Here is a 22,485-nt window from a genome sequence, read left to right on the forward strand (position 1 = left end):
TATATTTTGCACAATTAACTGATGAGGTGGTTTTATCATACAATCATCTATATGCTAGTAATTCCATTACTTTAATCTCTCGCATGTCTAACATCAGTCTGCTCATGTCCCTCTTCAACTTTAAAGTTTCTCCACAGTATCATTCCAACATCTGTTCCTCAAAGTCGCACTTCTTCTAGTAATATATATATATACATATATATATATATATATATATATATATATATATATATATATATTCTAGTAATATAGTATATATCAGCTCCCCCCCCAAAAAAAACTATATTCCACCTAAAGTTCCCATTAGAAAATTAGTTAATGTACTAAGCATTCTGCAAACCGTAATAGAAGAGTACATCACGCGATCGCTTGGAACACTATATGAACTTTTGTGTCTTAACGGAGTCTTTCAGTCAGGTTCAGAAACTGTTTCACGTCATAACAGAAAAGTCATGCCAAATACATGTGTTTTCTCATCAGCACTCTTATACACCGGTGTACGTTCTTAGCTTGGATGTGCTTGCTTACCAAAACTTAAAATGTTTCACAACTGATGTCGTCTGGAGAAGATTACTTTTGAGAAATAGTCATTGACTGAAATCCGTAAATACACAGCAAAAACTGAGGACAAAAACTTGAAAGTTTCGTTAATTGCAGAAAACCTGAGAAATACTGACATCATGTTTGGACACGGTAAAACAGGAAAGAAAAGAACTGTATCAGATGCTTATTACTCACATTTAATTTATTCTCTTGTCTCAGCGACACAAGTCCGTACAATATAAATTAAAAATAAATTATTTAATATAAATATGTCCGTGGTGAATGAAAGCAGAATATTCGAGTTCTATGCGTTTTCTACATAGTAGCATTAGACCATATGGACTATGTAAACCTGGATGATTCTGTCACGTTAAGTCTCTTCTCTGCATCTTGATATAGCTCACTGAAGAGATTATCTACCAAATGAGAATGCGGAGGAGGCTTTGTGGTGTAGTCAGGGGGAGAATGTAGTGGTGGTGATATTGATGGAGGCGGTACTTTGGCTGAAGGGGGTGCTTTCACTGGAGGAGTTATAGGGGATGGTGGCGTAGGAGGAGGAGGAATGGCCTCTGTCAGTGGTGGCTTATGTGGTGATTGTTCGTCGTCATGCTCATTGCACTTTGGCTGAAGAGGGTGCTTTCACTGGAGGAGTTGAAGGAGATGGTGGCGTAGGAGGAGGAGGAATGGCCTCTGTCAGTGGTGGCTTATGTGATGATTCTTCGTCGTCATGCTCATTGGGTGGTGTCGAGACCGGCTCTGGCTTTTCAGTTTCGTGGTCTTCATTAATGAAAGGATAAGAATGTTTGTAGTGGCCAGGCTTGTAGTCATGTTCAAGATCATATTGAGGATGAGCGGGCTTGCTGTCAGGATGTGCTGGTTTGTGGTCATAATCATAGTCATGGTCATCGTAAACAGGCTTAACGTGAACACCATAGTGGGCTGGTTTTGGAGGGTAGTCTGGCTTGGGGGGGTGTGGAGGATAGTCTGGCTTAGGTGCAGGGGGAGGGTGGTCTGGTTTATGGTCATAATGGGCTGGAAGGTAGTCTGGCTTAGGTGGGTGAGGAGCGTAATCTGGCTTAGGTGGAGGGGGGTGGGGCTTTGGTTTGTGGTCATACTGGGCAGGAGGAGAATGCTCTGGTTTTGGAGGAGGAGGAGGAGGAGGATGTGGTTTGTGGTCATAGTAATCCGGCTTTGGTGGAGGAGGAGGAGGATGATGTGGTTTGTGGTCATAGTATTCTGGCTTTGCTGGAGGAGAAGGAGGGGGAGGATGGTCTGGTTTGTGGTCATAGTAATCTGGCTTTGCAGGAGGTGGAGGAGGGGGAGGATGGTCTGGTTTGTGGTCATAGTAATCTGGCTTTGCTGGAGGAGGAGGAGGGGGAGGATGGTCTGGTTTGTGGTCATAGTAATCTGGCTTTGCTGGAGGAGGAGGAGGAGGAGGATGCGGTTTGTGGTCATAGTAATCTGGCTTTGGAGGAGGAGGAGGAGGGGGAGGATGGTCTGGTTTGTGGTCATAGTAATCTGGCTTTGGAGGAGGAGGAGGAGGGGGAGGATGGTCTGGTTTATGGTCATAGTAATCTGGCTTTGCTGGAGGAGGAGGAGGAGGAGGGGGAGGATGGTCTGGTTTGTGGTCATAGTAATCTGGCTTTGCTGGAGGAGGAGGAGGAGGATGCGGTTTGTGGTCATAGTAATCTGGCTTTGGGGGAGGAGGAGGTGGAGGATGATGGTGTGGTTTGTGGTCATAGTAATCTGGCTTTGGAGGGGGAGGAGGAGGATAGTCTGGTTTGTGATCGTAGTAATCTGGCTTTGGAGGAGGAGGAGGAGGAGCCGGATGGTGTGGTTTGTGGTCATAGTAATCTGGTTTTGGTGGAGGAGGAGGAGGGTGATGCGGTTTGTGCTCATAGTAATCCGGTTTTGGAGGAGGATGAGAGGGTGGTTTGTGATCATAGGGTGCTGGTTTATGGTTATATGGACCTGGTTTGTGATCGTAGTGGTCAGGTTTCTCGTCATAGTAGTCAGGTTTGTGATCATCGTGACTGGGATTGTGGTCGTAGTGGTCATAGTCATAGTGATCGGGCTTGTGAACAGGTGGCGGCGGTTTGGGCTTGTCACTCTTCTTGCAGAACGGAATCTTGCTATCAGGAGGTACGCAGTTTTTGATTTCCATAGTGGCTGTGACGTGTTTGTCGATGATCTTTTCCACTTTGGTCACCCAGAGCGTCTTAGTGAGTATCCTCGTGACGATGACGGCGGGCAGCAGGTTGTTGAACACGCGCTGCTGCTTCTCGGAGGGCAGGGCGAGGGCTGTCTCCTCCAGAGCCGTGGCCACCTCTTCGGGCGCCGGCGTGGCGCGGCGGAACTCCAGGTAGCGCGCCTCGCGCTCGCTCTCGGCGTCTCCCGCGGACGCCTCCAGCGACGTGCTCCCCTCCAGCGCGGTGCTATCCTGTTCGGAACTGCGACCCTCGCGGTACTCGAAATGCAGACCAGAGTCGGGAGCGGCTGTGGCGGTGATCCTGGAGGCCACGGACATACCGTTGTATAAAACGCAGGTGATAATACACTAATGGAAAAAGAAATCGCAACCCCAATAAGGAACTGTACGACATAAACTAAATTAGGTAGGAGCGTTTCTATTCCAATTTCGCGACAGTCGCAGAAGAGTGGCGTTTGTAGCGCCACTATGAGGATGTAAATCGGGTTTGTTTAGACCAAACTGTAACGGTCAAAAGCGTTAGTTACCTTTAATGGACGTGGTGAGTTGATGTCAATCAAGAATGCATTTAAGACGCCATAATCAATAGCTCACTGAGTTTGAAAGAGGTAGAGTAATAGGGCCATGAGAAGCTGGATTTGCCTTCTGCGACACTGCAGAGAGACTCGTGAAGAATGTAGTCACTGTACGAGGGGCGTTTGAAAAGTCCGTGCAAAGTCCGAGAGATGGCACCACCGGTGCGTATCGAGGTCATGTTTCGTTAGTAGCATCTTTGGAGAGAACGCACAACAAGTTTCAACCGTATTGGTCTATTTCTTTGTGTTTGGCATTCGCAAGAATCAAGGAAGTCGAGTGATTGTCAAAAAAAGGACGAAAAAGAATTTCGTCTGGTGATCAAACATCACTTTATGAAAGGCAAAACACCTCAGGAAACTAAAGAGACGCTTGATAAACATTACGGTGACTCTGCACCTTCGATTAGAACAGTTTATAAGTGGTTTCAAAATTTTCGGAGTGGCCATTTGGGCTCAAGTGATGCTGAACGTTCTGTACGCTCTGTGCAAGTTACGACTCCAGAAGTCATAGATAAAACCCATGATATGGTGATGGATGACAGAAGAGTTAAGATGCATGAGATTTCTAGTACTGTGGGCATCTCGAATGAACGGGTACATAATATTTTGAATAAACATTTGGACATGAGAAAGCTATCCGCAAGATGGGTTCCTCGATTGCTCACGCTTGACCAAAGACGGAATCGTGTGAAGTGTTGCAAGGATGGTTTGCAGCTGTTCAGGAAGAATCCGCAGGACTTTAAGAGTCGTGGATGAAACATCGATAGATTGCTACACTCTTGAGACCAAAGAACAATCTAAACAATGGGTTACCAAGGGAGAATCTGCACCAAAAAAGGCGAACACCATTCCTTCGACCAGAAAGATTATGGCGACTGTCTTTTGGGATTCTCAAGGGATAAGCCTCATCGACTATCTGGAAAATGGTAAAACTATTACAGGTGTATATTATAATTCCAATCCCAAAGAAAGCAGGTGTTGACAGATGTGAAAATTACCGAACTATCAGTCTAATAAGTCACAGCTGCAAAATACTAACGCGATTTCTTTACAGACGAATGGAAAAACTGGTAGAAGCGGACCTCGGGGAATATCAGTTTGGATTCCGTAGAAATGTTGGAACACGTGAGGCAATACTAACCTAACGAATTATTTTAGAAGAAAGATTAAGAAAAGGCTAACCTACGTTTCTAGCATTTGTAGAATTAGAGAAAGCTTTTGACAATGTTCATTGGAATACTCTCTTTCAAATTCTGAAGGTGGCAGTGGTAAAATATAGGGAGCGAAAGGCTATTTACAATTTGTACAGAAACCAGATGGCAGTTATACGAGTCGAGGGGCATGAAAGGGAAGCAGTGGTTGGGAAGGGAGTGAGACAGGGTTGTAACCTCTCCCCGATGTTATTCAATCTGTATATTGAGCAAGCAGTAAAGGAAACAAAAGGAAAATTCGGAGTAGGTATTAAAATTAATGGAGAAGAAATAAAAACTTTGAGGTTCGCTGATGACATTGTAATTCTGTCAGAGACAGCGAAGGACTTGGAAGAGCAGTTGAACGGAATGGACAGTGTCTTGAAAGGAGGATATAAGATTAAGATCAACAAAAGCAAAACGAGGATAATGGAATGTAGTCAAATTAAATAGGGTGATGCTGAGGGAATTAGATTAGGAAATGAGACACTTAAAGTAGTAAAGGAGTTTTGCTATTTGGGGAGTAAAATAACTGATGATGGTCGAAGTAGAGAGGATATAAAATGTAGACTGGCAATGACAAGGAAAGCGTTTCTGAAGAAGAGAAATTTGTTAACATCGAATATAGATTTAAGTGTCAGGAAGTCGTTTCTGAAAGTATTTGTATGGCGTGTAGCCATGCATGGAAGTGAAACATGGACGATAAATAGTTCGGACAAGAAGAGAATAGAAGCTTTCGAAATGTGGTGCTACAGAAGAATGCTGAAGATTAGATGGGTAGATCACATAACTAGTGAGGAGATATTGAATAGAATTGGGGAGAAGAGGAGTTTGTGGCACAACTTGACAAAAAGAAGGTACCGGTTGGTAGGACATGTTCTGAGGCATCAAGGGATGACAAATTTAGCATTGGAGGGCAGCGTGGAGGGTAAAAATCGTAGAGGGAGACCAAGAGATGAATACACTAAGCAGATTCAGAAGGATGTAGGTTGTAGTAAGTACTGGGAGATGATGAAGCTTGCACAGGATAGAGTAGCATGGAGAGCTGCATCAAACCAGTCCTAGGAATGAAGACCACAACAACAACAACATTATTCATCATTACTGGTCCGTTTGAAAACCGAGCTGCAAGAAAACTACAGGTGTTTGGACTGCAAAAAAGTTCTCTTTCATCACGACAATGCACCAGCACACACCTCAGCAGTTGTGTCCACAAAATTAATGAGAATAGGATTCCAACTCGTTTCACATCCCCCCCCCCCCCCCCTATTCTTCCGACTTGGCTCCCTCGGACTACTATTTGTTCCCCAATTTGAAGAAATGGTTGCCGGGAAAAATATTTTTTCCAAATGAGGAGGTGATTGCAGCAACTAATAGCTACTTTGCAGACTTGGACAATTCCTATTATTAGGAAGGGACCAACAAATTAGAACAGCGTTGGACGAAGTGTATAAGTCTAAAAGGAGACTATGTCGAAAAAATAAGGTTGACACCAAACACGTAAGTATTTTTCTTTTTGCACGGACTTTTCAAACACCCCTCGTACTTGATGGGTGGCACGGTGGTCACGAGAATGTTCGGTCGCAAGAAGACCAGTTTCCGACGGCCACGTAGCACTGCCGAGAGAGAAGACCATCGCGGTCGGCGTATGGCTCTGGCGCATTGTACTGCGTCTGCAGCAGCATCTTAATCAGCAGTTGGCACCATAGTGACGCAATGAACAGTTACAAATCGGTTACTGCAAGGAGACAGACGCCCTGTAGTATGCATTTTATTGATCCAAAAGCACTGTTATCTGCGACTTTAGTGGTGTCAGACGAGACGTCATTGCAGAACACGATGAAGGTCTGATGTTTCCCATGAAAGCTTGTTCTGTCCCGGTGGTAGTGGCGGCCGTGTGTTGGTTGGAAGTAGGCCAGCTGAGGGCCTGCAACCAACCTGTCTGCGTGCTAGACACAGTGGATCTGCACCTGGAGTCATGTTCTGGGATCCGATTTAGTACGACAGCAGGAAAACTCTCGTGGTTATCCCACGTACGCTGAATGCAAATTTGTGCGTCAATCTGGTGGTTCGATCGGTTTTGTTGCCATTCATGAAACATTCTAGGGAGTGTTTTCCAACAGGTTAACGCTCGCCCACCTACTGCTGTTGTAGACCAACATGTTCCACAGAGTGTTGACATGTTGCCTTAGCCTGCTCGATCATTAGAGCTGTTTCTAGTCGAGCACGTATGGGTCATCATCAGACGACAACTCGAGCGTCATCCACAAACAGCATTAGCCGTCCCTGTAATGACGGACATGGCGAAAGGCATGGAACTCCGTCGCAAAAACTTACATCCGGCACGCTTTGTTTCAACATTCTGACGGTTATTAATATATCAGCATTTATCATCTGCAATACCTTATCTCGTGCCTGCATTAACCTGTGATCTTGCAATGTTAATCAGTTACATTTGTTAGTTAGACAAATGTATTGCCGAAATTTCATTATTCTGCATTAATTATTTTTCGTGTTGTGATTATTTTCCGTCAGTATAGATAATCGGGAGTTCACCAAGGGAGTATTATAGGGCCGTTACGGTTTATAGTGTACGTAAGTGATCTAATGGATAACGTAGGAGGCTGTTCGCAGACAATGGTGTCGTATGTAAGAAGCTAACATCGCCACATGACTGAAGCGAAGTGCAGGAAGAACTGAGGAGGATCAGTAAAGTATTCTTACAGGTACTGCCAGTTGAGACTCAACGTAAGTAAGTGCAACGTACTGCGCGTGAATTGGTGTAGAGGTTCATTGTTCTTCGATTACATTATTAGCGAAAAAAATTAACGAACTGTAATTCTTTTACAAAAGTAGTGGCTTGTAAAATATTTGTAATAGGCGTATTTGAGTTTTTCTCGTCTCCTTGGGCCCTTACGAGGTTGGATTAATAGCAGAGATAGAGAAGACCCAACGAAGAGCGGAACATTTCGTCACGAAATCAGTTAATAACCACGAGAGCTTTACGGAAATGCTCATCAAACTCCTGTGGCAGACGCTACAAGAAAGGCGTTGTGTATCACCGAGAGGTCTGCTGTTGAAGTTCCGAGGTATTTGATCCTGCCAGATACGTCTCGTACTGACCACGAAGCGAAAATCAGAGAACATGGAATTTATACAGAGGTTTATCAACAGTCGTTTTTCCCACGCACCATTCGCACACAGAACTGGAAGAAGGGGGGAGGGGGGGGGGAGGAATTAACAGCAGTACTGAAAGCACTTTGTGCCCCACAGCCTAACGTGGCTTGTGAAGTACAGCAGCAGGTGTAGATCTCGACTCCCGAAAATGAGTACCTCGTTTCCTACTCCGTTATATTCTAAAAGTTTCTCGTCAAATTAAGGCTGGGCATACAACTGATAAACTGCCCTAATTGCAAAGCGGAGCGACTGCCTTTTCTTGAAGGGCTACAGGAGGAGTTTGGAAATTAAACATTGTCCTCTTCTGTGGGCTATCGGCCGTTATCGTGTACATCTTAGCACAAAAATAATTAATGTAGACCTGTGCAAAATTAAGTTGACTTATCATTTGTGTTGAAAGGTGATGGGCATTATGACAAATAAAAATCTCTAAGTAATAAACATGTGGATCGAAGTTAGCTTAAGTATTAATTACAGTGTAGCTGTCGCATCGATTAGATTAATTCAGTTCATTGCATAAAAATCGCATAAAACCGGAACAAAGGCAATACTCCAGTTGCGAAGATGTGTAATTTAGGAGAAAATGTTTCTGACGGCATTCTAGACGAAAGGAGCTTCTGATCTGCTCAGATATAGTTTCTGGTAGTGCGCAAGATCTAAAAAGGAAGTTCTCATTCGTGACATGTTTCTATAATTACACGAGAATTTCAGATACATAGGGAATATCATTCAATCTGAAATGAAGGATAAAAACAAAGCTACTTAAATAATTTCTGTTGGCTAGATGGCATGGAACCTATTCAAGGAATTATTTTTTGAGAAAAAAAAGTTGAAAGAAGTTCAAGAGATACATGTGCGTATGTAAGATGTATATTCTCTGTACTTATTCCCCAAGAGTCCGTAAAAACTCAGTGAGAAGGGCTACATGTAGTCTTGTTACCACAAAGAAAATGTTTCTATTGAAGGGATCCGGAAAAAAATTATTGTTAATAATCAAGCCAAGTTGGGTGCAGTGGGAATTATCCGAGGGTAATAAGCACAGGATTCGAAAACATTTATAACACTAAACTCAGAAGATATACTCTAGAGGTAAAAAATAATTTTTATAGATGTCTGGAAAGATACTAAACAAAGCATTTTCATTTGGAATATCGTGTCCGATTTCGTATTTATCTCGTTCATTTGAGAATTAATGAAGATACAGGAAACAATGCACTATCGAAATCCTAGACAGTCATCAACGAACCCAGAGACCACATCAGATATCCTTCAAGAAGGTTTTATACACCCACTGGCTTTTTCCGTATGTTAATAACTTAGCAGGTAATATTGCCTATACCTATTTCTTTCTGCGTTGGCACTGCGATGCGAACTCCCGGTATTGCACACAGCTTTACTCTGTCAGAGCGTTTCAAACCGGTGCTGTCGCTGGTACAGAGTGAAAAATTAAACCTGGATCCGCTGGTAGGGTATCATCCTGTCGTGTGGATTGGGAACCGACATTAGTGTGAGGAAGGGAACATGAGCGTACACATAATTGGTAACAAAAACAGTCAGGGATTTGTTGAACTCAGTAAACCGATTACGGTCAACGTTCGACAACGTTTAGTAGTGGTATTCTCCAACAATATCTCGTAAGGTATATGTAATTTCAAAGCTCGGTTTTTAGTTAGTGAGCTAGGAACAGATGCCCAAAGGATATAAGTGAAATTTATTAAATGTCGAGATTCGATTTTCAGCGAGTAATCTGGGAACATCTGCAGCCTTTTACGTACACAGTGTGGTAGTACGGACCGAAACAAAAAAAAGCTTAGTAATCCTGTGCTCTAAAATACATACCGTAAGAGTTATGAGTACTTGTTCATCTTCACTACTACGAGAAACATCTCTTGTACTGAAAGTTCTTAGCTTTCCATATTTTGAGTAGTGGTAGAAGGGATCAAGAAAAGAGCATGCAACTTCGAGGAGGGCCGGTGAAACAAGAGATGGAGAAAGTGAAAGTCATGGCATTTCCGAGGAAAGTGGAGGGTATGAATGTAAAAAGGCGGACCTTGTCAAGTTAGACTACAGCAGAAAGGAAAAGAAAAATACTAACGAGAGTTAAGACTGATAGGCTTTCCCCATTCGAGATTCTTTTATTTTCCGAAAGCAACTCAATTTCACTGGACTCCTGAAAATTGTAAAAAACTTCCTAACTATCGCATCTGCGCACAGTACTTAAATAATCGTACTGCGATCTGACCTTACACTACACGCCACTAGAAAATGGAGGAGTTACACGGCTGCAGCAAGCAGTGATACTGACCTCTTGGCGGAAGACGGGCTGATGTAGAGACCCTCCTCTGGGTAGTCGTCTTCGTCGTCTTCATTCTCGCGGTACTTGCCGTGCTCGTGCGGTCCGAAGCATGGCGGCTTGACGCCGTACATAGTCACACACACCGGATGTTCCGTCACCTTCTTCGTTACCTGCGACAAGCGGAATTTTCCGGTTAACTCTCACTACAGTGACTAGTGACGAACTACCGCCCTTGTAAAGGTAATCAAAAAAGCATTGATAACACAGTACTCCAGTTACAGATTCATTGATATTAACAAACAGAGAGGGCCAGGTTCATTTCATCAATCATCAGAAAACAGATTAGTTCTCAGGGCGATCGAAATTTCCTGCACACTGCGGAATCACTTTTCTATAATGCCCTGTTAACATCTGGAGTATCCATCACACACAGTCGATGCCGTTGAATGTGGGGAAAGTTGCAACGCCAGAAGCCGTAGGGAAATGTAGGGTGGTCTGTGTAGGATCGATACTTCAAAAACTAGTAAACAAATGTAACCCGTTACGCATAAATAAGCTGGCTGACTCATTACTCTTCGATCACGCTTCTAGAAATAAATCCTGGAAGATGTAACGACTGTAAAATATCTAGCAGTATCGATCCGCAGCGACCTAAAGTGGCATGATCACATAAAACAAGTCGTATGTAAAGCATATTCCAGGTTGATATTCATTGAAAGAATACCGAGGAAACGTAAATCACCACGAAAGAAGTGTTTTAGGAAACATTGATTCTTGAGTAATGCTCGCCACTTTGAGATCCTTAGCACGTGAGATTTATAGAGAAGATAGAGCAGTTTATAAGAGCAGCATCGCGTTTCATCATCGTTTCAGTGATGTTCACCGAACTCCAGGAGCAGATGCTACAACAAAGGCATTGTGCATCACGGAGAGGATTACTGATAATTACCGAGAGCCTACTTTCCGAAAAGAAGCAGAAAACGTATTACTTACTCTTACAAACACTTCACTAAATGACCATGACGGGAAACATCAGAGAAATTACAGTTTATATGGAGACTTACACACAGCCTATCTTCCCACGCTCATTCGTGATTGGAGAAATGATAGCGGTACCAGAAGTATCGTCCGCCACACGCCGTAAGGAGCCTTGCAGAGTATAGATCTAGATGCGGATGTAGCTGCAGATATATATGATCGGCTTATGATTTACGTACTGATAGATCTCCGCATATCTCTTGAACTATTCTGAGTTCCCACGGCTGTTGCGAGGTGTACATCGAAAGACTAACAACAATAATATTGTTCCACAGATGTTCAATTGGGTTACGATCCGGAAAATTTGGCTGCCATAAAGCTACGTTGGTGTCTTGATTATGTATCCTGGCTAGTTTTCGACACTTCTATCCACGCTGTCTTTCTCGTGTACCTCATCAATACTAGAGACGACAATAATAACGTGACAGAGTACTTGAGAACGGCATTGTAACTAAATTTGTAGACAGTGCCTTTATGTAGATGTACAGTTCTAGCGAAAATCACGAATAGTTTGAAATCACAACGCTGATATCACAGCACTGAGATCTGGCAGCAGTTGTTGAATCAGGTTTCTTCTCCAACTTGCTCGTCGAAGACCATTTGCCAAACCAACTGACAGCAGCTTCGATATTATCCACTGCTTCGGCAACCAAAACGCAGAAAGGGTCACTATTTTTAAAGATATTACTCTCTTTTTCCTTGGTTTATTTGGCCAGTGACCTAATCATATTCACCGTTTCAGAAATACTGCTCTTCTTCCTATTTCCCATGATCGTACCCATCCAAAAATGGAAAAATTCGCCTTCTTCGTCCACGAGGGCAGTGAGCAAAATGTGTGTAGTCAAAGCCTGTATACATGCACTTCACCAATACAGTTAACGTGAAATTCGTCATGAATTGGCACTGTAGAAACGTGGAAATGATGAAATTATATGCCTGGACAGTTTTTTTTTAATCATCAGTCTTCTGACTGGTTTGATCCGGCCCGCCACGAATTCCTCTCTTGTGCCAACCTCTTCATCTCAGAGTAGCACTTGTAACTTCCGTCCTCAGTTATTTGCTGGATGTTCTCCAGTCTCTGTCTACCTACACAGTTTCTGCCCTCTACAGCTCCCTCTAGTACCGTGGAAGTCATTCCCTGATGTCGTAACAGGTGTATTGTCATCGTCTCCCTTCTCCTTGCCAGTGTTTTCCACAAATTCCGTTCTTCTCCGAGTCTGCGCAGAACCCTCTCATTTCTTACTTTAACACTCCACATAATTTTTAACATTCGTTTGTTTTGTAGCACCACATCTTAAATGCTTCGATTCTCTTCTGTTCCGGTTTTCCCACAATTTTTTTGCTGGCCAGTACATACTAAATAATGAATAAGGAAGAAGACAATGGCCTATCCTGGAGAAACGATGTAATTATTCTCTTTAAAAAAAAAAGGACCCGTAAAAGCACATAAAAAGATAGACTTACCAACCTCCTCACCGTAAAGTACTAGAAATTTTAAAAATTATGACCAAGTGTATAAGAAATAACATTGGATTTTAATCAGGCAAAGGAACAAGCTGGTTTCAGCAGTGTTCATAGCACAACCCGCTAAATAAATTACAGAACGATGCAGATAGTATTAACTGCGATTTTGCCTGGGACTCATAGATTTTCTAAAAGATTTTGTCTCAGTTCGAACAAAATCTGTCGAACCATTGAGAAATATGATGCTAAATCAACAAATATGTTACTTCTACAGCTTAAATTAGTTTTTTCGGAACAATAAGAGATTTAGATCTGAAAGAGGAGTGAGGCAAAACTATACTTGGAAACTTAGAAGTTTCTGGATCTTTAAATGGAAAAACGAAGATAAAATACGCGGCAATGGAAAATATGTGAATTATTTTCGTTTTTGTTGACAACTTTCTATTTGTGCCTGCAGTCCAGACATATTTCACCAACCAATAGAATGAATTAATAGAACAGGTTCGAAAATCAATAAGACAAACATTATGTATAGTAAACATATCGAAACCAAAATAGTACAAATTAAGAACCAAGTCGTAAAAGCAGTGGATAAGTTTCTATATTTCGGACAATTGTAAACAATATCCATATGGACATACAAATACATAAACAGAAGATAAATTAACGTGGCTTGCTTTAGGGAAAGTAAAGTGAAGTTACCAATGTGTCCGAAGAGGAAATTATCTAAATGAGCAAAATGCTTTTAAATGGAAAACTACCCAAAACCTGATGGGTTGAATGACGTAACTACAGCCTCCAAGAAAATGAAATGGAGGTAGATGGATCATGCAGCCAGAAAGTGGTTGACTGATGAACAAAGGAAATTCCTTGTTGGATTCCAAGACATAAGAAAATACCAGGCTCACTACCTAGTGGAAGGTGCTTAAATGACATTATAAATCACGCAGGAAGGATGCTGATTGCGTATATCTTCAGACCGCAACGCGTGCAAAATTCGGGGGTAGTCTTTTATTGAGCAGTTGATGTCAAATATCTGACAATGGTGTTGATGAGTGCTCCTCCCTTTACTTTTTAAAGAAGAAGTTGTTTGTTTCGAAAGCTAATACCGATAATACTTTTCATCGGCCGTCATTCATTATAATTTCATTTTAAAATGTTCTACGACTCGCATAATTTTACATTAAACATTAGCAGTTACAACTATAAGATTGAAATCATTTAAAGATGGAAATCATCTACAGACGCATAGAATACATTATGGCCTGTCCAAAATATCATGACATTTTGATATGGGATATGAGCATTGGCCTGGAAACAGTTCGTCGTCGAGTACACCATCGCAGGTGCTCCTGTCTGTGATGCAGCGTCAAGGGTAACCGCAGCCACGGTCTGCGAGCTGATAGTACATGCTGCTGCAAACGTCGTCGAGCTGTTCGTGAAGATGGTTGTTGTGTTGCAAGTGTGCCCATCTGTTGACTCAGGGATCGAGACGTGGCTGCACGATCCGTTACAGCCATGCGGAAAAGATGCCTGTCATCTCGACTGCCACTGATACGAGGCCGTTGGGATCCAGCACGGCGTTTCGAATTACCCTCCTGAACCCAACGATTCCATATTCTGCTACAGTCATTGGATCTCGAGCAACACGAGCAGCAATCATAACAATGCTTCACCAGGCAACGCCGGTCAACTGCTGTATATGTATGAGAAATCGGTTGGAAACTTTCCTCATGTCAGCACGTTGTAGTTGTCGCCAACGGCGGCAACCTTGTGTGAATGCTCTGAAAAGCTAATCATTTGCGTACCACAGCATATTCTTCCTGTCGGTTAAATTTCGCGTCTGTAGAACGACATCTTCGTGGTGTAGCAGTTTTGATGGTCACTAGTGTATGATCACAGACCGCTTTAGTCCCTAGCCCAACGGCTTTGCTCAGCGATGACCATCCTCAGTGCTCTTTGAAAACTCATCTAACGATGACCATCGCTGGCCGAAATCGGCAAACTAAGGAGCGAGAAGTTTTTTGATCACGGACTGGAACGGAAGAAACCTATTCTACACTTACTGGATCACTGTTCTAGAGCTTGCGAGACAGGTACGGTAGACTAGCGCAAATGCGAATTTCGCTGCGGTGGGCTACGCACCTCGACGAAGACGGTGCGCGTGGCGTAGACGGTCTCGGTGCGGTGTATGGGCGGCATGCCGGGCAGCGAGGGCAGCGTGACGGGCAGCGGTGGCAGAGTGGGCAGCGCCGGCAGCGGCGGCAGGCCCGGCAGCTGCAGCGGCGCCGCCACAGTCTGCTTGCCCTCCGCGGAGTCGCCGGCCGCGACGGCGCTGGGGCTGACGTCCGCGCTCTCCGCCGCCTCAGCTACGGCCTCCTTCCCGGCATCACTGCTGCCGCCGAACAGGCTGCTCAGGCCCAGGTCCAGCGCCAGGGCCGACTCCAGCACCACGGCCACCACCAGCAGGCCGCACCACACCTTCATCCTGCAGGAAAACGCCAACACTGTACTGCCTACCCGCGTCCTTCTATCTCTTCACTTCTCAGAACACGGAGGTACCCTGCAGCCACACTTTACAGTCAACTACAGTAACGTGTAAAATACACCAACAGCAGGACACACACAAAACCTTCGCAGTGTGCGATAGCGATGCTAAAGTTATCGACTAAAGAGCCACTAAAGCGGAGTTACTAAACACTGTTGTTGTTGTTGTTGTTGTTGTGGTCGTCAGTCCTGAGACTGTTTTGATGCAGCTTGTAATGGTTCTTTATTTACGTGACCATTATGGCACTCCAACCCCAGTTCTCGATACCAGTAATATCGTACTACTTTGCTGCGAAGTAACAGACATATTTTTGTGACAATATTCACATTTGGTTTTATTAATGTATAGGTACTCCGACGTATCGATATATTACAGTGATATGGTTCTTGTGTGTATTCATTTCTGTGAGACTGTCACAATCTCTGACTTACTTGTAACCATTTTGGCGCCAATGCGCACAGAGCAGTCTTTGTTTCACTTTGCAGAAGTTAAGTTGTTATTTCACTTTGTAAAAGAAAAGTAAAGTCTTGTGTTTGGTTAAAGTGGAAATTAAATGTATGAAGATTGATACAAAACTGTTTTCTTGTTGATGTGACAATTAAGAAGAAGTATATCTGAATTTACAAGAAGTTTAATAAAAATGTGGATCGTGATCACCAAGTCAAAAATTATTTCTACCGTACCATTGTTCTGATCTGGCATTCTTTGATCATTAAGAATTTCCTGAAAAACGCATTTGTTAGGTCTTCAAATATTGCTAAAATACAGATCTGGACCATCTAGCAGTCAAAGTGGAATCACCCTAGAATCAACAAGATGAGCCATAACAACTTCGACGAAATCTACGTGGGAATCCATTCAAGATAAGTGCCAAAATTAATGACTTTTTTACAGTGACTTCATTATTTCCATTCTCACGATGCCATCCACAGTCAATAACTTTGTTGTTGCCCGATAAAGCAAACATATGCTGCGTGAGCAACATAATTAATTTGATCTGTAACCTACTTTGCAGGTGGTGGTATTGTTAGAAGCTCTCCATGCAACTCTATCCTGTGCAAGCTCCTTCATCTCCCAGTACCTACTGCAACCTACATCCTTCTGAATCTGCTTAGTGTATTCATCTCTTGGTCTCCCTCTACGAGTTTTTCCCTCCACGCTGCCCTCCAATACTAAATTGGCGATCCCTTCATGCCTCAGAACATGTCCTACCAACCGATCTCTTCTTCTAGTGCCAGCGCGATGGTCTCGCAATTCTAGGCGCTCAGTCCGGAACAGCGTGACTGCTACGGTCGCAGGTTCGAATCCAGCCTCGGGCATGGATGTGTGTGATGTCCTTAGGTTAGTTATGTTTAAGTAGTTCTAAGTTCTAGGGGACTGATGACCACAGATGTTAAGTCCCATAGTGCTCAGAGCCATTTGAACCATCTTCTTCTAGTCAAACTTCTCTTCGCCCCAAATTCTATTCAATACCTCCTCATTAGTTATGTGACCTACCCATCTAATCTTCAGCATTCTTCTGTTGCACCACGTTTCGAAAGCTTCTATTCTCTTCTTGTCCAAACTATTTATCGCCATGTTTCACTTCCATACATGGCTACGCTCTGTTGTGTACATAGTTCCCACTAGAACGCGCCCCGCTAAGCACAACAGCGCAGGCGCAGCGCTCGTCCGTCTCGGCATTACGAGATGGCGCTGCCAAAGAGATGGACCAAATTCTGCTTCCGCCCATCCGCGTATTAATATGTAACGCAGCCAATGAGATTGCTGCTAACGTAGAACCTTTATTCCTCGCGTATCACACTCGCGCAGTGATACATCGGGGAGAGGCTACAACCCTCTCTCACTCCCTTCCAAACCACTGCTTCCCTTTCATGTCCCTTGACTCTTATAGCTGCCACCTGGATTCTGTACAAATTGTAAACAGCTTTTCGTATTTAACCCCTGTCACCTTCAGAATTTGAAAGAGAGTATTCCAGTCAACATTGTCAAAAACTTTCTCTAAGTCTACCAATGCTAGAAACGTAGGTTTGCCTTTCCTTAATCTATCTTCTAAGATAAGTCGTAGGGTCAGTATTGCCTCACGTGTTCCAATATTTCTACGGAATCCAAACTGATCTTCCCCGAGGTCGGCTTCTGCCAGTTTTCCCATTCGTCTGTGAAGAATTCGCGTTCGTATTTTGCAGCCGTGACTTATTAAGCTGATAGTTCGGTAACTTTCACATCTGTCAACACCTGCTTTGTTTGGGATTGAAATTATTATATTCTTCTTGAACTCTCAGGGTATTGCTTACCAGACAGTAGAGTTTTGTCAGGACTGGCTCTCCCATGGTTTTCCGAAATTCCATCACCAAAGAAGATGAATTAAACATTCGACAATTCGAATCAAAGAACAGCTGCCAACATGAGTAACTTAGAAGTACACACTAACGCTGCAGAAAAAGCACGTTAAGGGGATAGAAGTACAGGGCAGAAATTCTTATACGTTAGCTTTTTTACTGGCTAAAAATGTTCCTAGAAAGTCTGTCTTTAAGATTATCCATATAAAGTGTGCCATAAATGTTAAAATATGTTATAACCACGATTTAGTGGATGAGAGTCTGGCGAATCTGAACACTCGAATGTAACCGATATAGTACTGTAATAGTTACCGACGGAGTAGGGGTCCTGTTAATTTCCGATGTACCACAGAGAGCATTACTATCGACTGAAATACCATTCTCAACATGATCTCTCTTCGTAACATGATACGTTTATGTTAAATAGTCTAAAAGTACGTGCTTGCCTCGCGTCTGCTTAACTTGTTATTTCGTTTGTTTTTTATACGAAGCGAAACTTGACCAACAGTTTTCGTTGTTGCTGAGCAACAGTCATATAGTATTTTTTAAACGAACACGCTTCCGTTTTACCGTATTATTGTTTATTTAAATACAACCTAGGCAACCTAGGTTTCGACCTCCTTTGTCATTTCCAAGTATTTAAATTTATATCTTTAACATATATCAACATTTAACACCTTGTCAAGGTCAGAGTTTCTCAAATTATGGTCAACTTTGAGCTTGACAACATGTTAAGTATCCTGCAGTATATGTTAAAGATATAAAATTAAATACATGAATTGGGTTGTACTTAATTAAACAATAAAACACTAAAGAGGCGTTGTGTGCCTTTAAAAAAAACCTGAGTGCTTGAAAATGACAGAGAAATGTATTTATACGGATAGAAGAAGACCTAAAACATCATCCCAGTCCTGCAAATAACCCTTCGATTGGTAATCGGAAGTCAGTTAATCAACATTTTTTAATTTGGTTGGAACTGTAACTCTTGAAATATATGTGCAACTACATTATACATTTTTGTACGTTTTGTACACTTTAAATTAATTTTTTGATGCCCCTTTTTGGAAGACACTTTCTTCGTCGAAAAAACTTGACTTTTCAGTCATACAGCCGCCAGTTTGTTAAAAATCAAATTTATTAGACAGTAAAAAATATGACGTCGCCCACATGAGTGTTAAAAGGGATCCGTTAAATTTCGATTACTCGATAAATCTCATAGATATGAAGGTTGGCGGTTCAACTAAATACTTATGGATTACAATTACGAACAACTTAAAGTGCAACGTTCACGTAGAAAATGTTCTGGGGAAGGCGAGCCAACTACTACGTACAATTTGCAGAACACTTCGAAGATGAAACAAATCTGCTAAAGAGACTGTTTACAGTTCACTTGTCCGTCTTCTTTTGGACCGCTACTGCGCCGTCTGGGATCTTCACCAAATGGAACTGATGGAGCACATCGAAAATGTTCAAAGAATGGCAGCTTGTTCTGTATTTTCGTGGAAAGGGGAAGAGATTGTCGGACATCATACGTGAGTGGGGGTGGCGCATATTAAAACAAAGGCGTTTCTCGTTGTCGTGAAATCTTTTCACGAAATTTCATACAACTTTCTCCTCCGAATGTGTAAATATTTTGTTGTCTTTACTTACATAGGGAGGAATTACTACTGCGATAAAATAAGAGAAACCAGAGTTTGCACGGTAAGATTTAAATGAATGTTTCTTCCACGTGCTTTTCGAGAGTGGAACTGAAAGTGGTTCGATGAAACCGCAGCCTTGAACTGCAGAGTAGTTATGCAAACGTACATGCAGATATTAATGATTACTGAAGTATTTTCTCTCACTTCTCAGAAGCATTGGATTCTGCAGTTCACAACATTCTTCTAGAAAAGCTCAAATATTTGTTATCTTGCTAGTAATTGGTTTACATCTTATTTCACTAAAAGGATTCAGTGTATGGCATTATGAAACCCAGGGAGTGTACACCAAAAAGTAGTATCTTCAGAATGGGAATGATCACTATAAGTGAGTCACAGTGATCGATATTTGAACCGCTATTTTCTTTTTATATACCTGTCTAACGGAAAGGATGTAGAGTGCCACACTAAGAAAACCCAGAGAGTTTACGCAACTAAACAGCATCTTCAGAATGGCGAATAATCACTGCAAATATAACACAGGCATCGATAGTGATTCCGCTGTTCTTCTTGTCTTATGTATAAATGATCTGCCATCATACATCCAAGTAGCTGAAATAGTTCGCTTTGCTGATGAAACAAGTATTATAAGCCTAACGGAGAAATTATTAAATGTAACTTCATTACACTGAAGGACAAAAGCGACACAATCTTTGGCCTCAATTTTTTTTCCTTTATTTTATTTCGATATATACTATCACCATCATATATGTCTTTCATTCTAAACTATTACAGAAATCATTAAAGCCATATAGTCAAAATACGCAGTGTCAACAGATAAACCGACTCATTATCAATTTATTACTGTTTCATTCTGTCATTATATCTGTTGACGGTGATGTTTTATGTAAAAGTTTAGAATGAAAGATATGTTTGATGATGATGGAAATTGGAAATTCGTGGTAAGTTCCTATGGGACCAAACTGCTGAGGTCACCGCTCCCTGGGCTTATACACTAGTTAATCTCTTAAACTAACTTAAGGTAAGGACAACACACACACACATGCCCAAGGGAGGACTCGAACCTCCGAAGGGGAGAGCCGCGCGAACCGTGGCAAGGCTCCTAAGACCACTCCACGATGATGATGGTATAAATAGAAATCAGTAATAAAAATAATGAAAAGAATTTAGGATCACAGGCTATTCAGTATTCTATAAGGACTAAGGAAAGAACTTCAACACTTCAAAATGTAAACAGAATTTTATTGAAAGTTAATAACAGATTATCTGCAAATGGATGTCGCTAAATTTAGTTAAAACACGGTTCACGTAATTCTGAAGTGCGAAGACCTGACCACACTGTTAGCAATAATCAGTAAATGAAACACAGTATTATTAATTCTTAGGTGTTTACATTGATAATAACGCGAACTGGAAGTTACATGTTACAGACATTCTCAGACGTCTAAGATTTTGGAGATGAAAACGTAAAAAAGTTGACTTGGTTTTCATTTTCATTCACACATGTCTTAGAAATCATATATTGGGGCAACTCTTCTTGAAGTAAGAAAGTGTTTGTTGGGTTTGCTGATATTTCATCCAGCTGGTAGAACAATCAAGTTTTGTATCGTACGTCAGACATTGTTGAGACAGTGTCAGGAGTGTGCCGGGAATACCAAATTTCAGAAATTTACCGATCACCACGGACAACGCACTGGCCGACGGACTTCACTTAAGGACGGAGAGTAAAGGCGTTTGTTTAGAATTTACAGTGCTAACAGACATGCAATATTGCGCGAAATAACCGGAGAAATCGATGTGGGACGTAAGACAAATGTATCCGTTATGACAGTGGGGTGAAATCTGGCGTTAATGGATTGTGGCAGAAGACGAACGACGTGGGAGACGACTAGCCTGATCATATAGTCCCAATTTCAGCTGGTAAGAGCTAATCCACTAGCGTTCGAGTGTGGCGCTGACCGCATTAAGCAATGGAACCAGACTGTCAACAAAGAACTGTGCAAGCTGGTGATGGCTCCATAATGGTGTGAGCTGTGTTTACGTGGAATGGTGTGGTGCCTCTGGTCCAGCTAAGACGATCATTGACTGCAAATGGCTAGGTTCAGCTACTTGGAGACATTTTCTTATCCATCCATGGACTTCATGTTCCCAAACAGTGCCACATTTCTTCGTGATTGGTTTGAAAAACATTCTGGGCAGTTCGAACCAATGGTTTGACATCCACATCGCCTGACATGAATCTCATCGAGCATTTATGGAACGTAATCGCCAGGATAGTTCGCGCCCAAAATCCTGCACCGCCAACACTTGCGTAATTGTGGGCGGCTGTAGAGGCAGCATGCCTCAATATTTCTGCAGAGGACTTCCAACGACTTGTTGAGTCCATACCACATCGAACTGCGGAACTACACCGGTCAAAAGGAGCTCCGACACCATATCAGAAGGTATCCCATGCCTTTTGTCACCCCAGTGTATTTGTGGTTCTGACTGATGAGGACACTTTGAAGAGGGCCTAGTGCCGCAGTGAGCGTTACGTCCGCAATGAGCTTCAAGTAAAGTAAGGAAATCGCAAACATACGATAGAGGATTTTCTGTCCAGTGATTCCGTGATGATGTTACGATCTTCCAGGGATAATGGAAAAGCGTAAATGTATTAGTCTGAGGTGAGGGACTCTGGTCCGGAAACAACCAGGTTTAAAGCTATACACTAAAATACAGTACTGGCCATTAAAATTGCTAAACCACTAAGATGAAGTGCTACCGACGCGAAATTTAACCAACAGGAAGAAGATGTTGTGATATGCAAATGATTAGCTTTTCAGAGCATTCACACAAGGTTGGCGCCGGTGGCGACACCTACAACGTGTTGATTTCTCATACACAAACAGCAGTTGACCGGCGTTGTCTGTGTTGTGATGCCTCGTGTAAGGAGGAGAAATGTGTACCATCACGTTTCCGACTTTAATAAAGGTCGGATTGTAGCCTATCGCGATTGCGGTTTATCGTGTCGCAACATTGCTGCTCGCGTTGGTCGAGATCCAATGACTGTTAGCAGAATATGAAATCGGTGGGTTCAGGAGGGTAATACGGAACGCCGTGCAGGATCCCAACGGCCTCCTGTCACTAGCAGTCGAGATGACTGCCATCTTATCCGCATGGCTGTAACGGATCGTGCAGCCACGTCTCGCTCCCTGAGTCAACAAATAGGGACGTTAGCAAGACAACAACAATCTGCACGAACAGTTCGACGACGTTTGCAGCTGCATGGGCTATCAGCTCAGAGACCGTGGCTGCGATTATCCTTGACGTTGCATCACAGACAGGAGAGCCTGCGATGGTGTACTCAACGACGAACCTGAGTGCACGAATGGCAAAACGTCATGTTTTCGGATGAATCCAGGTTCTGTTTACAGCATCGTGATGGTCGCATCCGTGTTTGGCGACATCG

General features: G+C 42.6%; 1 protein-coding gene across 1 annotated transcript in view; it reads right to left on the reverse strand.

The window, feature by feature from the left end:
• Nucleotides 1-719: 719 nt before the first annotated feature.
• Nucleotides 720-22,485, reverse strand: part of LOC126268044 (uncharacterized) — a 28,739-nt gene continuing 6,973 nt past the window's right edge. Inside the window, exons 2-4 of the mRNA XM_049973471.1 lie at nt 14,638-14,980; nt 10,000-10,160; nt 720-3,053 (exon numbers count right to left, since the gene is read on the reverse strand). Of these exons, the coding sequence (XP_049829428.1) occupies nt 1,154-3,053; nt 10,000-10,160; nt 14,638-14,979 (2,403 nt within the window). The 5' untranslated portion in view covers nt 14,980 and the 3' untranslated portion in view covers nt 720-1,153. The remainder of the gene's footprint in view (nt 3,054-9,999; nt 10,161-14,637; nt 14,981-22,485) is intronic.

The sequence above is a fragment of the Schistocerca gregaria genome, chromosome 4, assembly GCF_023897955.1.
Source record: "Schistocerca gregaria isolate iqSchGreg1 chromosome 4, iqSchGreg1.2, whole genome shotgun sequence".
In the NCBI taxonomy this organism is placed as follows: Eukaryota; Metazoa; Arthropoda; class Insecta; order Orthoptera; family Acrididae; genus Schistocerca; species Schistocerca gregaria.